This window comes from Seriola aureovittata, chromosome 10, assembly GCF_021018895.1.
Source record: "Seriola aureovittata isolate HTS-2021-v1 ecotype China chromosome 10, ASM2101889v1, whole genome shotgun sequence".
NCBI classification, from domain to species: Eukaryota; Metazoa; Chordata; class Actinopteri; order Carangiformes; family Carangidae; genus Seriola; species Seriola aureovittata.
Window position 1 is genome coordinate 11,553,747 of NC_079373.1, and position 15,949 is coordinate 11,569,695.

The 15,949-nt window shown below is 40.5% G+C and overlaps 3 protein-coding genes across 3 annotated transcripts; 2 read left to right on the forward strand and 1 right to left on the reverse strand.

Annotated features, from left to right (window-relative positions):
- The first annotated feature begins 64 nt into the window (after window positions 1-64).
- On the forward strand, window positions 65-3,163 carry gatd1 (glutamine amidotransferase class 1 domain containing 1). The gene is made up of 7 exons (XM_056386663.1): window positions 65-243; window positions 421-497; window positions 2,064-2,169; window positions 2,258-2,365; window positions 2,463-2,554; window positions 2,642-2,735; window positions 2,846-3,163. Exons 1-7 carry the CDS (start codon window positions 195-197, stop codon window positions 2,959-2,961), a joined length of 642 nt encoding a protein of 213 aa, XP_056242638.1. The 5' UTR covers window positions 65-194; the 3' UTR covers window positions 2,962-3,163.
- Window positions 2,998-7,748, reverse strand: chid1 (chitinase domain containing 1). The gene is made up of 12 exons (XM_056386658.1): window positions 7,357-7,748; window positions 7,034-7,177; window positions 6,381-6,513; window positions 6,210-6,254; window positions 5,983-6,089; window positions 5,834-5,895; window positions 5,627-5,716; window positions 5,421-5,522; window positions 5,111-5,260; window positions 4,185-4,265; window positions 4,053-4,095; window positions 2,998-3,909 (listed from the first exon to the last, which is right to left on the reverse strand). The coding sequence occupies exons 1-12, from the start codon at window positions 7,459-7,461 to the stop codon at window positions 3,811-3,813; spliced, it is 1,161 nt and encodes a 386-aa protein (XP_056242633.1). The 5' UTR covers window positions 7,462-7,748; the 3' UTR covers window positions 2,998-3,810.
- Window positions 7,749-8,165: 417 nt separating this feature from the next.
- On the forward strand, window positions 8,166-15,877 carry ighmbp2 (immunoglobulin mu DNA binding protein 2). The gene is made up of 16 exons (XM_056386654.1): window positions 8,166-8,365; window positions 9,283-9,365; window positions 10,100-10,269; window positions 10,364-10,559; window positions 10,674-10,771; window positions 10,891-11,054; window positions 11,206-11,406; window positions 11,488-11,635; window positions 11,725-11,899; window positions 12,737-12,919; window positions 13,018-13,136; window positions 13,222-13,316; window positions 13,958-14,081; window positions 14,182-15,012; window positions 15,112-15,311; window positions 15,561-15,877. Exons 2-16 carry the CDS (start codon window positions 9,286-9,288, stop codon window positions 15,756-15,758), a joined length of 2,982 nt encoding a protein of 993 aa, XP_056242629.1. The 5' UTR covers window positions 8,166-8,365; window positions 9,283-9,285; the 3' UTR covers window positions 15,759-15,877.
- Window positions 15,878-15,949: the final 72 nt, after the last annotated feature.

Sequence of the window (15,949 nt, forward strand, 5' to 3'; positions counted from 1 at the left end):
TAGTCACAGGTCATATTTTCCCTTGCCTTTGACATTGAACTTTTATTCTGAAATCCTTTGAGCGGATGTTGTTGTCAGGTGACAGAACTTCTTCCTCGTACATTTTTTTCTTGCATGATTTCATCCAGTTATCTTGTTATTCTTTTAAAAGAGGCGAAAATATTTAATGTAGAAGGGGCACAAAGATTAATAAAATGTCTGCTAAGCCAACTTGTTTGATAGTGGCGAGCGCCTTTCCTCAAGGTGGGTGGATTAACACACAGCTGAAGCATCAGCGACAAAGTGTTGCACACAATGCTGAATCAGTCTAGTTGTTCCTCATTTCCTCATATCTTTACGTTCAGCTGTCCTAAAGCTCAGTGGCTATGTTGTCTGTTGCAGATATGCGGTGAGTTTAAACTGGTGTGTTTGTTTATTCAGGGGTGTCTGCGAAGTCTTTCCATCAGTCCTTCAGTCTCTGTACCTCCGCGTTTAATCTCCAGACAGCCACACCTGGGGTAAGACTTTATTTCTTTTTTTCTCCTTTTTTTAAAGGGCAAAAAGTGAACAGCCGGTCACTTTTCCATAAGCTTCTTTTCATGATCTTCAAATGTCTGTGTCCGGACTTCTGAATGGAAGTCCGGAGTCCAGCTGAGTTGAGCTGCTCTCTGAAAAAGAGCTGCCACTGAAGTGAAAACCCTTCACAGTGGAGTCCCTTATTCTGTTGGTCGCAAGTAAACAGAAATTGGGACTGACGACCAGTAACATCCAGGCAGGGACAAAGAAAAGAAAAGACAGAAAGCTCTTCTACAGACTTGGGCACCACTGTCTCATAAAGCAACATTTAGAAAAGGTTTATAAACTGTAATTAATGACTTCAATTAATATTTTTTATGCTTGACAGATCAATCATAAGCCATTAATTAAAACCTTTCAATAAATGAGCTGCAGGACGTCTTGACCAAAACTTATTTATAAACAGCTTCTAACGACATTAAAGCTACAGATGTGATGGATTATTGTTTTATTAATGATTTATTAGCATTTACAGGTGGCTGACCAACTTTCACTGATGGCTTATTGAAAAACTGAGACTCCCACGGCCTTTTATTAATGGCTTATTAATATTTAGAACTGTAGCCTTGATGATTTGGAGTGGTCTCCTTAATGGATTTATATGCCAGCAGCGTGCCATGTTTCATGCTGGAGGAGGATTTTCCACAACCTGGCAACCCAAGAGCTGTTGCTATTAATGGCTTTTACTGGTCTGTGAAGCATTAATAAATTATTTGTTAACCATTAATGAAGTCATTAATTACAGCTTATGAAGCCTTTATCAGTAAGTGTTACCCAGATATAAGACACAATAATATGTTTGTTTGAATAATAGTTTGTGTCTGCTCTATTTTTATCCCAGTAAAATGTCAATTACCTCGTTAGAAATTGTTACGGTTCTCCCTCATCTATGATGTAGTTTGAGTATTTGAATATTTTTCATATTAAAGGTTGAGCTACTGCACAAAACATGTCTCCTACTTCACTGTAAACTCCATTCTCAGTGAATGTGCATTGTGCACTGGAGGCTTGACATTTCCACATTACTGGAGCTGCAACTAATGGTTATTTTCATAATTGATCAATCTATCAGGTTTTTTTTTTTAATTGTTTAGCTTGTAAAATGTAACATGAAAATATTGAAAAATGTGTCACACAATTTCCTAAAGCCCAAAGTGATGTCTTCATATTGCTTGTTTTATCAGACCAATGGTCTAGAATTCAGAGACATTAAATTTACACTGATGTAAACCAAAAGCATTAAACCCTCACAACTGAGACGTTGTAACTGGGAAATGTCGGACATTTTTGCTTTAAAAATGATGATTAATCGATTATCAAAGAATTTTTAATTAATTAATTGACTTAATTGTTTCAGCTCTGCACATCACACATGTATAAGCTGCACATTGGATAAAAATGAAGATGACTGCACAGTAACCTCTGTAGTATAACTAACTCAGCACATCATCTGACTCTCTGCACTGAGGTGAAGGGTCTTTCTTTCTGAGTCTTTCTCTGAATTGCAGGGGAAGCCAATAGACTTTGTTGGAGTGGATGAAAGCACGGCCAGATGGGTGCAGGACTTCAATGTTAAACCTTACGCAACACCAGCCAAACTTGAATCTATAGATGGTGAGAATATTCATTTCACAGCCACTTGGCTCCTGTCGTTTCTGCTGCTGCTGCTGCTCAGTTATTATATCATGACGACCTTTTCCAGGTGCCCGATACCAGGCGCTGCTCATCCCAGACTGCCCTGGAGCGCTGAATGACCTGGCACACAGCGGCTCTCTGCACCGCATTCTCACACACTTCATCTCTCACCAAAGTGAGTGTGAGGCTCATTTTAAAAGCAGTCAGTATGTAATCTGTACGTTCTTGGATAAAGGTTGATTTTTTTTTTTTTTTCCCCCGTGTGTGTGCAGAGCCAGTCTGTGCAGTGGGACAAGGCGTGTCAGCTCTGTGCTGTGCCACTGAGGGACAGAAGTGGATCTTCAGTGGCTATAGTTTAACAGGGGTTAGTCTTCCTCAAGTAAACATGAAGGTAATATACCCAAATATATTTATGTTCAATGTAATTAACAGTGACTGTTTTTGTTAAAAGCCCTCAGTGTTTGAACTGGTGCGGAGGCCTGACTTTGCCAACCTGCCCCTGATTGTGGAAGACTTTGTGAAAGACAGTGGAGGGTCATACACAGGTGAGCTGACCTTCAGAGCACAGATACTAAATCAGCACAGTAAAAGACTTAATCTGCATTTATAAAACTAAACCAACCCCCCCTCTCTTGTTTATCTCTGTGTTTTCCAGCAAGTCAAGAAGATGCTGTGCATGTGGTCATAGACAGACACCTGATAACTGGTCAGAACATGGAGTCGACCTCCCTTGCTGTAAACAATCTAATCCTGCTCTGTAGTGCCAAGTAAAAATAGTAATGTTTGAATCAGGAGCACTGAAATTCATCAGCTTATCTGTTTAACATTTATATTCATGTAATTAAACAAACATTCATCTGAGATAAATACTGGAAGATGCTGCAGCAGAACAAATGTTTGGCAACACTGTAAATACAACTTCATTACTTGTCAATGCTGTTATTATAAATCTAATAAAAACCACACAATCAAATGTCTTGATTTGAAGATTTGAAAAATGACAAAAACAACCAAAAGAAAACAAACTTGGTATCAGGAGCAGATGTATTCTCGATGGTGGATGCTTAAAGCCAGAAAATTGGATTAATCTTCACGGCGAGCAAAGCTGCGTCCAAGAGCAGAAATGTTTGTAAGCAATGGTGAGTCAAATAGACTGAACAGATGTCTGTGGCACTTGAACTCTTGACGGCCTCTGAACAAGAATATACCCCTTCATTTAAATTTTATACATACTGATGATCATGCACTTTCTGTTGCTGAATGGAGATGTGTCACTGCACTCTGACTGAACTGCACAAGTTTTCACAACATCATTGACAAACAGGAATAAAACATACTCAAGTACCTTTTGGCTGCTGCTTGGACCTATTAAATCAACAAATCCCAGTTCAGTCATTTAAACAAGATTTCTCAACACTTTTATGACACTGCACAGGTTGAGTATTAACTACACCCTGTCAATGGCTCATATCAGAGTTCATTTCAGTTGCTCACACAGAAAAAAAAATACCTGCATACACCACCTGAGTTTTTGGTGCACCATGTTCAAAAAAAAAAAAAAAGAAAGAATCAATGTGCTGATGATCCAAGGTCCCCAGTCTTCACTATCAAGTCCAACTCTCATAGGAGATCATAGAAATAATCCAGTCCTTGTCCCAATTCCCATAAAGAAATTCCAGTTCCCAGCTCAGTGGCTAAAGAGACTCTCAGGTAGATTGACTGTAAAATAATTAAAATAATGTTAATCTCCACGTTACTGTAAACACAAGTTCAGCTATGAAGTAAATGGCACCTAGTCTTAACATTATTTATGCTGCAACTGTGTTAACCCACAAACTAACTTAAAATGTGAAGAGTTTTACCTTCAGTGATGGAAAGTACACCACGTGTTTAACAGCATTGTTCCTGAAATGAAAGGGCAGGGACAGATCTTGTGTAAAAAAAGGCTGTTGGAAGCAAATATTTGCTCTTTCAAAGTACTATACTATTATTACCTCTTGTAACTGAAGTGATGCTCTGCAGAATATTCATCCCAGAGAAGTTTGGGCCTGTGTTCTCGCAAAATCTCAATGTACCTACAGAAAATGAAAGATAAGAGTTAGGCCCTGACAACCTACTGGCCTCCCCCGGCCTCTTACTGTAACACAATTTTTTTTTTTTGCCAAAAGTTAGAAAAGTTATTTCACATGAACGGTTTTTGTATTTGTGTTTTTGTCTACTCTTCTCACTGGTTTGATGAGGGCGGGGCTTAGTTGGAAAAAGGTGACATCACATACTTCTGTGCACCAGTCAGAGTTCAGCAACATGTGAATCAAAAATCTGATCGCAGTTGTTGTGTTGTTTCCAGGCCAATAAATTCGGATCAAACTACACATATACAGGCGATGTTCTCTTTTCCAAACTTTAACTTCGATTTTTGTTTATTTGGTCATGAATATTGTATGTTATAGAGATTTGAAAGTTTTAAGGGGCTTTAAAGTCATCAACATCATATTCTGTCTACAGGTCTTGTGTAGCACTACCATGGGTGTAAAAAAAAGTTGCCTAAAGTCTGTTGTGGCTCCAGCGGGACCTACGTCAAGTCTGATAAACTGAACACTGCAAGTTTGAAAATGAAAAAAAATCTCAGGATGTGGAATTCGACAGAAGTGAGTTTGTCAGACCTCTGTGGCCCGGTCATCATCTCTGACAAAGGCTAGCAGCGAGAAACAAGATTAGCTGCTACTAGCATAAAATACCTGAGTTGAGTTGCATTGTGGATAATACACGTCAGAGTTTGAGAAGGAAGAACAATGAGTCTGACAGTGTTATAGGAGTGCAAATCAGCAGAGTACTCTTTCTATTGAAACATGTGAAACTTTATTTACTATAATGTGAAACTATTCCTGCAGTAGTCGTATCTGTATCTGTATTATCTTACCTTCCTCCCAGGATTGGCTCTGTTCCCTGACTTGCAAAATCAAGGCCATACAAATTGAGTCCCAGTAGGATCTTTTGCCTCCACTGAGTGGTGGGTGCAAGCTGGAGGACACAGTCTCTTATCCAGGGCAGGGGAGAACTTGGGCCCGGTCTATTAAAAAAAAAAAAAGCAGAACTCAGAAGATTGTCTGCATTTATTCTGTGGATCTTCTTGTAGCTGTCAGTTTGTCGGTTACTTTAATCATTTCACTACCTAATTCATCTCCATTTCTTCCTTAACAAATATACATCGCCTGTGCCTGTGCACTCACCTGGCACCACTGGAATAGTCGTATGTCATGAGGCTGAATCCATCGACTACTGGAGCCAACTGTTCAAACTCCTCCCTGCCGAACATACCCGGCTGCCCCGAACTGATCATGATTGAAAAGAAAAACACCAAACCAATGGAAAGTCAGCACCAATTTCTGTTTGTTTTTACATTTATAGTTGTTTAAAGTAAATCATTTTCATTCACCTTGTGACAGCAGGTGGAATAACAAGAATGCAGTCTAATCTTTTTGCCTTCAAAGCCTCACATATGTGTTTCACCAAATGCACCAGCTCCCTGGACGGAGGAGATTAAACATGTTTGATTAATTTTATTTCCTTCTTGAATCATCTCAAAAAGACAAAGACAAAATGTCAAGAGTTAGAATATTGGTCTGGCGTTAAAATAACTCACTTTCTTTTGTTCCCTCCCAGTTGGCTCCACAGCTCCAAGGTGAAGCCGTCAAAACCTTCAGTCTGCAAGGCAACAGCAGTATTAGACAGACTGCACAAACATCGTACACTGTTGCAAGAGGGATAAAGCTGAACACAACACTGTATTACCTTTGCAACATCCACCAGCTCACTTCCCAGTTCCTCTATCTCATCCTCACTCCCCAGCACGATCATGTAGTCCTGGTAAGACCAGCCATCAAATAACAGCCGAGGCACTTAGAGCACAGACAATGGAGCATTTAAATAAGTGAACAAAAGAGTCCTATCTGAAACCACTTGCACTGAGCCACATCATCAGATCGGAGTTGTTGGGTGTGAGGAGGACATCTACTCACCCATCCTGACTTTTTTGTTAGACTTGCGTACAGCTTTGACCCATCCTGGAAAGACAAACAGACCCTTTTACTTTACGTGCATTAGTCCATCTGTTACTTTGATAAGTAACCAAGACTAGAGGAGTGCTTCCTGTCTGACTGTCATTGACTCATTTTCATTGGGTCGCCTACCTGGGTCATGGTCATGGAGTCCCGTAACGTCAAAGGTCTCAGGTCCTCGTCGGCGGAGCTGAAGCCACACTGGAGACAATGAGGTCAATTTGGAGCCAAACATTTTGGCAACGTCATAGCCGTGGGAATTCCACTGCAGGGTGGGAAATTAAGATGTGTAGTTCAGATACAGTGTCAAACCATACACGTGAAACACTCAAGGATAGGTTCATATATTTTCAAGTCAGTCCCATATACATGTTGAAGGAGTTGTTGGACACTCCCATTATTCCTCCTCGTACAACGCCAATGTAAGAGATGGTAACATTGGGTATCTCCTAAAGTTTAAGGCTGCAACTAATGATTATTTCAATTATTGATTCATTTTGGTCCATCACAATGCCGGTCCCCCGACCCCCTGCCACCCACCCGCACACACACACATCTCTTACATTCTTGTCATGAAATGAAAAGGATCTGCTGACAGCCAGTTTGGCGAGTAAGAACTGCAGTGTCAGACTCTTCCAATGTAAATATGGGCATGTGAGTATTGTATTAGGGCAGACTTGAAAACCTCTGAACCTCTCCTTTGATGCTGTGCTAATGGTGTTGTCAAATGGTGAACAGCGGCAAAGCATAATGTAGATGTGCCAGTGACTGCATTTCAGCCTTACTGGTGTGACATATCCCAGTACAGGTCCCTGAAATGTTTTCTTGATGTGAGCACAGTGTCTTTTTTCCTCCTTCACTATGTCTTTCCAGTGCGGGTCTGACACAACGAGGCCTCTCTCCAACACAGATAACTCAGCTGGAGATGTCTAAACAGTGGGATCAAAGAGAAAAGGGAGCACATTTCAGTGACAGATTACCAGTGACAGGCGAGGATAAGGGCCTCTGCCTGAAACTGGGAAATTCAGGAGAGTACAGTGACATGCCAGGCAAACAGAAGACTTGACAGCTCACACCCATTTCAAGGTAATGACCTGAAGTTACTCACCTCAGCCTCAGCTTTATGCGACTTCTTGGCATCAGTTTTTGAAAGTGTAGCACTGGCCAACCAGCAGCATGAGATGCCGTGCAACAGGACTAGCGTCGTTCTCATTTCCAAAAGGGCAGTAAAAGGCGTCGTGAAGCAGTTAAATAAAAATGGGTTAGCTCAGATCTGCAGGTTTGCAGCGCAAGTGCTTCCTTCCTGACTGGGATCTGGCAGATTAAAAACCAGTATGTTCTCCTGCGGTCTGAAACCATACAGAGCAACGAGCCAACACGGCCCCGTCCATAATGTTAAAACTTATAACCTGAATTTATGATAAACAACTTGGGCTCGGCTGTCGAGCGGCTGGGGCCAGTTTGATTGACAACTTAGCTCAACGTGTTTCTGGTGGGTGAATGACGCTGTGTAACTTCCGCATTGTGAGCTTTTCAAAATAAAGGTAGTGCATGTGGCCTGCGAGCAGTGTTGCCAGATTCGGCTGTTCACCCCCCACCTGCGCGGGCAATAAATGATTTAGGAGGGTTGTAATAGTTTGGGCTACTGTTTGTTACCTTGTCTATATTCCACATTTTTTTAAAACTGTAACGGAGGAGCAAGGGGAGAGATAAGAGTCAAGGATACTGTGTGCGGTGAAAGGGACGGGTGCATGCAGGCAAGGCAGGTGCTTCTTGTTTCTTATAAATACTCAAAACACAAAAAAAACACAAATTCAAATAAAAAATATGGCTACTTTTATGGCGCTTAGGCGGTTTCTAGACTCGGATTAGGTTTCGTTTTGTCAGTAAAATTTGGCAACACAGTCTGTGACAGAAGTCATCTGAGCAGGTAGGTGGCAGTGTGGCTAACATGTTAACGAGTTAGCACATTCAAAGAAGACGACATGCGTCAAACAAACCAACTCACCACAGAAGATATGACCAAGACAGTTACAAGTTGTCCCGCATGATTAACTAACATTAGCTGTTGGGTCTTCTGCTCTTTCGGGCTCTTTTCAGATATCTAACGTTAATGGGTGAGTGTCATTCTCGCTTGCTAACTGTAGCTAAAGTAAGTGGTTTGAGTGCAGTGTGGTTAGCAAGCTAACATGTCAGCATTTAAACTACCTCTTGGCACTCGGCTTGTTTTATCTCATGTATGACACTTACCGATAACTACAGTTGAATATAATGATGATGCACGAGAGGCCAAACCTCGAGCTTTGTATAAAAATGCACCATGTTGGACATTTTTACATGAGCTGTGAGATATAGTGGGGAAGGTTGGTTGTGACTTCTTACTTCATTGAAGTTACCAATACCACAATCATAAAAATACTCCATTAAAAACAAAAGTCTGCATTTAAAATTTATTTAGGTACAAGTAGAGTATCATAACTCATTATGCAGCAGAATGATCATCCCAGTGTAGTGTAATATTATTGGATAATGATTACTGATTCATTACTGTGTATGCTGGATTTTATGTTGTAGCTTCATGGCTGGTGTGAAGCAAATTTAAATCACATTTATTCGTGATACAAAAAAGTGGTACTTATTAGTGGTAATAAGTACAAAGTACAATATTAGCATCTGACATTTAGTGGATGTGGAAGTATAAAAGTGTGAAATGCAAATACTCAAGTAAAGTACAATTACATCAGAATTACTTTTAAGTGTTGTACTTGTATAAACGTACTTAGTTTACTCTCCACAACTAGTGAGAGTCACCCTTGTTGATAGGAGAACTAACATATCTGTCATTTACAACATCAGGTTTTATCAGTCTAATGTGACCTGATGTGTATGACATTAAAATGTAGCAGTTAAAAACAGGTGATAAGTGGAACCTCTCCTGATCTGTAGCTTAGGTGAAGTTGTACTGACTTGTATTGGGAAATGTTTTTTTACAGTGATTTTTTTTTTTCATTATTACTTTTTGGTCTTTTTTTAGTGAATGATGGCAGTTGAACAATTTGTGTCAAAGACACTTGAGCTTCTACAGCAGGAGAGGGAAGCTGAAATTGAGGAGACCAGGTAAGCACAATAGCATCCAGACTGTAATACTTGGAAGAGACAAATTCAAAAAGAGAGGTCAATGATAAAGCAGAAGAAGAGTCATGAGTTTTAGACTCTGGTACAGGTCAAGCTCCAAAATACTGGGTCCTACACTTCCCATAATGCCACTCCTTAGTGTATTCCTGCCAGAGAAATGCCCACATCTTTGAAATTCCACAGTCTCAATTTGAAATGCAGGTTCCCTAATTTGATGCACCCAAGTCCAACCTATCTGGGTTATTTTCGCAAGGGCTGGATATAGTATAATGATATAATATAAGTATAAAGACAGACGCTGACAGTGGACACACATGTCTTGTTCATAAGTGTTTGTCAGTGCATTCATAAATTTTTCGCTGCATGCAGATGGTCAGCATTGACTTCAGCTGACATGGGCAAATGACATGATGCAGCCATACAGATGCAATTAGTAGAAATTAGGCATCAGACTTGACAAAAAACTCCCCCAGAGCCGCAGAAGCTATTATACATCTGTTTTTACAAACTGAGTAGTTGGCCCCAAGACGAATATACCAAACTTTATGTACATTATAGTGGATATCCTTTTTCTAGACAGGGATTATGGTATGTTTTTGAGGAAAGGCAGGCCTTTGATCTTAACCTATTTTACCAAAAAATATATAAAAAAAGAAACAAAATCTCATTATTGGTACATGCCATTATAAAATTACAGTCTTGTTTTGTCTCATCAGGCTATGGCAGGAGAACATCTCTCTCAAGGATCTTCAAAATAAAGGTGTTTGCTTGCTGAAACTGCAGATAGGAAGTCAGTCCACAGGCTTGTATGGTCGCACAGTCGTCATCCTAGAGCCAAGAAAGCATCTTGGTTTCTCATCTCTACCAAGCAACAGCTTTGGACCTGGTGAGATGGAAAAATAAAGCATTTGATCTTTGTTGTTTCTTGTTACTTTGGTTTCATATTTTGCTTAATGTGGTGTTTATATCTTTTGTTACAGGTGATATAGTTGGATTGTATGACACTGGTGGATGCACCGCAGACTCTCAGATTGCCACAGGGATAGTGACGAGGGTCAGCCAAGCTTCTATAAGTGTGGCCTTTGATGATTCAAAGGATGGCCTCAGTTTTGACACAGACGCTCTTTACATCCTTTTGAAGTTGGCAAATGATGTCACCTACAAACGAATGAAAAAGTGAGTAACAAAGTAAAGTTCTCACTGTAAAGTCGTTACGAACTACGTGCAGTTAAAAGTGAGCTGAGAAACCTTAGAACGACTAATGTGTACTGTGTGTTTTTGTGCTTCCAGTGCCTTGAATGCATTAAACAGATACAGCAATGGAACAGCTGCCAATCTGATCAGTGTTCTTTTTGGAGACACCAAACCCTCTTCTCAGTCACAGCCAAGTAAGTCATACTTTACAAAGGAAATATTATCAACAATTAGGCCTTCAATTTGCTGTATGGCTCGGTAGTAGCTAAATAATGAGACTAATTCTGGCTATACATCTTTTATGTTTCATCAGATGAGGTTGGATTCTTTAACTTGAACCTGGATGATTCCCAAAGAGAAGCTGTGTCGTTTGCTTTGTCTCAGAGAGAACTGGCTGTGATTCATGGACCTCCGGGCACTGGGAAAACCACCACAGTGGTGGAAATCATTCTGCAAGCAGTCAAACAAGGCCAAAAGGTCCAGAAAGTTGAATTTATTAGTGTAAATGTGAACATATTGTCTCCACTGATTATGTTAGTAGTCGTTGTTGCTGCAGAATCTCCGTCTACACACTAGTCTAGACTAGTCATTTTTATTTCATTTTCATCGGGTACTTGTGTTTGTGCAGATCCTGTGCTGTGCCTCATCTAACGTGGCTGTGGATAATTTAGTAGAGAGGTTAGCCCGATGCAAGGCCAAAGTCCTGAGGCTGGGTCACCCTGCCAGACTGCTGGAGTCAATTCAGAAACATTCACTGGATGCCATCCTCGCCCAGAGTGACAACGCAAACATCATCACTGACATCCGTAAAGACATCGATAAAGCTTTTGTAAGTATTTGAGCATGTGCTCCTACAAGTGTTTGTGCCATTTTGTATGATTTTTAAATATTGTATTTATTTATTTTCAAGATGGGAATGAAGAAGTCACATGAAAAAGGCGAGCGGGTGAATTTCAGAAGAGAAATAGGGGAGCTAAGAAAAGAGCTGAAAACCAGGGAAGCAACAGCCATTGCCCAGATCCTAAAAAGTGCTGATGTTGTTTTATCAACCAACACAGGTCAGTAATGGCCTTGAGTGAAGAAAATATCATTCAGTTGTAGCAGTGATGCTGAAATGCAATCAGTGAGCACTTGTCTGTGTCTGCAGGTGCTTGTGATGACGGCCCTCTGAAGTTCCTGCCAGCAGAGCATTTCGATTGGGTGGTGATAGACGAGTGCGCCCAGGCCCTGGAGAGCAGCTGCTGGATCGCCCTGCTCAAAGCGCGCAAGTGCATTCTGGCTGGAGACTACAAGCAGTTACCACCTACTATTAAATCACGAATGTAAAAAAATTATTTTTCTTTTTCATACATTTATATTAACACTTAATATTCTGTGCAGCTAAAACATTTTCCTTAAAGACTGGTTTTAAATCTGAAGCATTTTTCTATAACTGTAAATTTTTATGTCTAAATAAGCAACAATCAAGGATAACGTAAAAACAAATCATTATTTCTAAGAGTTTAGCTCTCAGAAACAACCCCACATCATGTCATCATCATATTTTTATACTGAATTCAAATGTTTGTAAGCTCAGTGAACAGAAATATATCATCCTTTACCAACTAGCCCACCCTATTTCAAACCAGCGAGAGGAGAACAGGCAAAAACACAAATATAGAAATCTGTTGTCTGAAATAAGCAAAACTGACTAAACTGGTTACAACTAACAATTATTTTCATTATTGCTTAATCTGCATATTATTTTCTCAATTAATTGATGAGTTTGCCACAAACTGTCAGAAAATGGTGCAAAATGTCCTTCCCAAGGTAGCGTCTTCAAACTATTTTTCTCTGACCAACAGTCCTGAGCCCACAGATTCTCTTCTTGCTAAACAAAAGCAGAAAATCCTGATATTTGAGAAACTTTTTGAGACTTTTCTGACATTTTGCTTGCAAAATGAACTAAAGCACTGAAATAGTTTGTGATTAATTTTCTGTTAACCAACTAACTGATTTGTTTGCTAAGCCTCTCAGCTCTGAACTGTTGTAGCTTTAACAGTAAATAGCATAGTCTTGTTGGTCAAAGTAAAAAGCTAACCAAGGGAATTACTTTTCAGAGCTTTTTTAAAAGATCTTTTTACAGGATTTTTATTGTTTGCGCATATTGTTTCCCACAGCGCTGCATCCAAAGGCTTGTCTCTCAGTCTTATGGAGAGACTTATCCAGATGTATGGGGACTCAGTGGTCCGTATGCTGACAGTTCAGTACCGCATGAACAGTGCCATCATGGAGTGGGCCTCCAAAGAGATGTACCAGGGAAGACTGACTGCTCACAGCTCTGTGGAGAAACATTTATTAAAGTGAGAATCAGTTTAGTTAAGGAACATATCTCACTGTATTTCAGTGAAGGATAACTCATTGAAATAACTGTTAAATACGCTGTACCTGATTCAAACAGAGATCTACCAGGAGTCACCTGTGTTGAAGAGACCAGCACGCCGCTTCTTCTGATTGACACAGCAGGCTGTGGTCTGAGTGAAATGGAGGTCACAGATGAGCAGTCCAAAGGCAATCAAGGTTGGTTGTTTTTATTGCAAAAATCCAGAATGTCTTAACTGTTTGAGTTGTATGGGATCTAACTGTGTGTGTACTGTATCCTCAGGTGAGGTAGACATTGTTGAACTGCACATAAAGGCTTTGACTGAAGCTGGGATTAGAGCTAAAGACATAGCTGTTATTGCCCCATACAATTTACAGGTAAGTCATTATGAAAGCAACATTATGCAACTGTTTTCCTCAAAATAACATCTTAAACATCATTCAGTGGTACACTGACTTGTAATAGGGCGCCCGAGAATGGCGCCTCTATCATTCCCACTCTGCGTTCTGAATGCCTGTTCTTGCACTATGTAATTTGGTTTACGCAGGCACGATCATCCACGAGAAGTGCTTAACAATTCACAGCACTACATCACACGCCACAAAATATAAGTCTTCAGCTAGCTATAAGAAGAAGCTAACTCACTGTTCTGCACAGATTAGCCAAATGCTGACTTGACATGAGGGAACAGCAAGATTGCTGGTTTGTGTGGAGATGATGATTTTGTGTTTGTTGCATTAGCGACTGACAGGCTTTGTTGTCTGTACATGAGCTGTTAGCTCATATGAATACGCTGCTTCCCGTATCCTTGTTCACTCGGACTCGGAGCCCAAGAGAATTTCATGCGCCAGCGTCCTGTAATTATCACTTGTGGCTGCAAAGGCCACTGTCGCTACTGCTCAGCAAAAGTTACGTAGTCATGCTGTAAACTTGAAATCTAAAATTAAACCAAAAGATCTAACATTTGTGTCTTAAATTGACTCAGTGATTTGGTTTTGATGTTTTCATTCCTGTATAGGTCGATCTTCTGCGTCAGAAACTGTCTACGAGGCATCCAGAGCTGGAGATAAAGTCCGTAGATGGATTTCAGGGCAGAGAGAAAGAGGCTGTTGTGTTGTCATTAGTTCGATCCAACAGAAAAGGTAATTTGTTTTGTCATATCTGTTTCTGCCACACCATGGACCTCAGCAAAATGAGTTTACATACATACAAACATATTTGTTCATTTTTTTTTTATTTTAGGGGACGTTGGCTTTCTGGCGGAGGACAGAAGGATAAATGTGGCTGTTACACGTGCAAGACGCCACATTGCCGTTGTGTGTGACACACAAACTGTCCAGAATCATGCTTTCTTGAAGTCCCTGATTGATCATATGACTGAGTTTGGTGAAGTCAGAACAGCTTTTGAGTACATCCAAGATATCGTGCCACAGAACTACACCCGTGACCACAAAGACAGTAAGGCTAATACGTCTGCCAGCAGCTCCGCATCTACCAAACAAAGTGTCAAAGATCAGGCTCGCAGCAAGGTGAAGCAAGGGCAGAAGAAATCGAGTGGTAGCAGCAGTAAGGAAAACACTGCTGGTTCAGAGAAGTACAAAAAATCCCCTGCATCAACACTCACAGAGGAACAACAGAACAAGAACAGATGCACTGAGATCAGAGAGCAGGTGGAGAACTTTCTGAAGGACTTAAATCAGAGTGAAATACAATTCCCATCATCTTTTAACTCTCATGACCGCCTGCTGGTCCACCAGATCGCTGAGGAGCTGGGACTTGTGCACGAGAGCAAAGGTGAGGGGAAAGACAGGTGTATCAGTGTGTCCAGGCCCCTGGTTTCAGCACCAGCTGAGGACTCGACACAAGGAGAAGAAGAAGAAGAAGAAGCCCGGGAAGAGGAAACAATCCCAAATCCCCAAAGTGAGCCGCGGTCTCATTCTCCATTAGATTTGAAAAGTTTACATTTGGAGCGAATGAAGAGGGAGCAACAGAAAAGAGAAGAAAATGCTCAACGGAAAAAACAGCAGAACAATATCCCACCAGCTCAGACCCAGTCATCCAAGAAGGCCAAAGGTTCGTATTAGAAACATCTAAATTTTAACAGTTTTCTCACATGTCTGCCACGTGAAACCTTTGTCTAATGTCTCTAAAACTCTATCATTTCTCTGCCAGGAAAGAACCGAACAAAGGCGGGCGCCTGCGACATTGCTGCAGCAGCTGCTCCCGATGATGACTTTGACACGCTTATCAACGCTGTCAAAAAGGCCGACAGTGTGTGCAGTTTTGTCAAGTGTAAAGCATCTGTGCTAACCCTTGGACAGCTTTGCATTTTTTGCAACAGGCAGTACTGCCTCAGTCATCATATACCAGAGGTAAGACAGGGACATACCACAAATGGTATTTTTTGGTTGGTGTTTTTGGTAGTGCTGTGTAGGTGGGATTTAGCAGATGTGGTGATGCAGTTGTCACTCAAAAAGTATGGACAGTGTCAGGAAAGTATTTTAAAAGTCTGTGTGCTGATATTTCACCATAAGTGACAGCTTTAATGTAAGAAAATGATGGTGTGTTGAGTTTTGTGTTTTCTCCAAAAATCTAATCATCATGTTGTAAACCCTGTTTAGGTTCACGGCTGTGGAGATAAAGCCAAGTCTCATGCTCGGATGAGAATAAGCAAAGAAGGCGTTCTTTATGCCGGCAGTGGGAAGAAAGACAAATCCATGGATCCCAACAAGAAAGCTTACCTACAAAGAAAACTGGACTCTAAACTGAAAGATATGGCATCACAGAGGAAACAAAAGAACAAAGAAAAGGACAGCTAATGTCACTAAATCAACACTATATTTAAATGAACTGAAGACTTTTGTTTTGAACAAAATTAAACAACTCAGATATGTGAAGATGGTTATAGTCTTGCTTAATAAATTATACATTCATCAGGCTCAATTTTTCTTTTTTGTTTCTTTCTTTTTAATTCTTCCTGTTGCTAACCAACTATCCATCTTGATTTTGA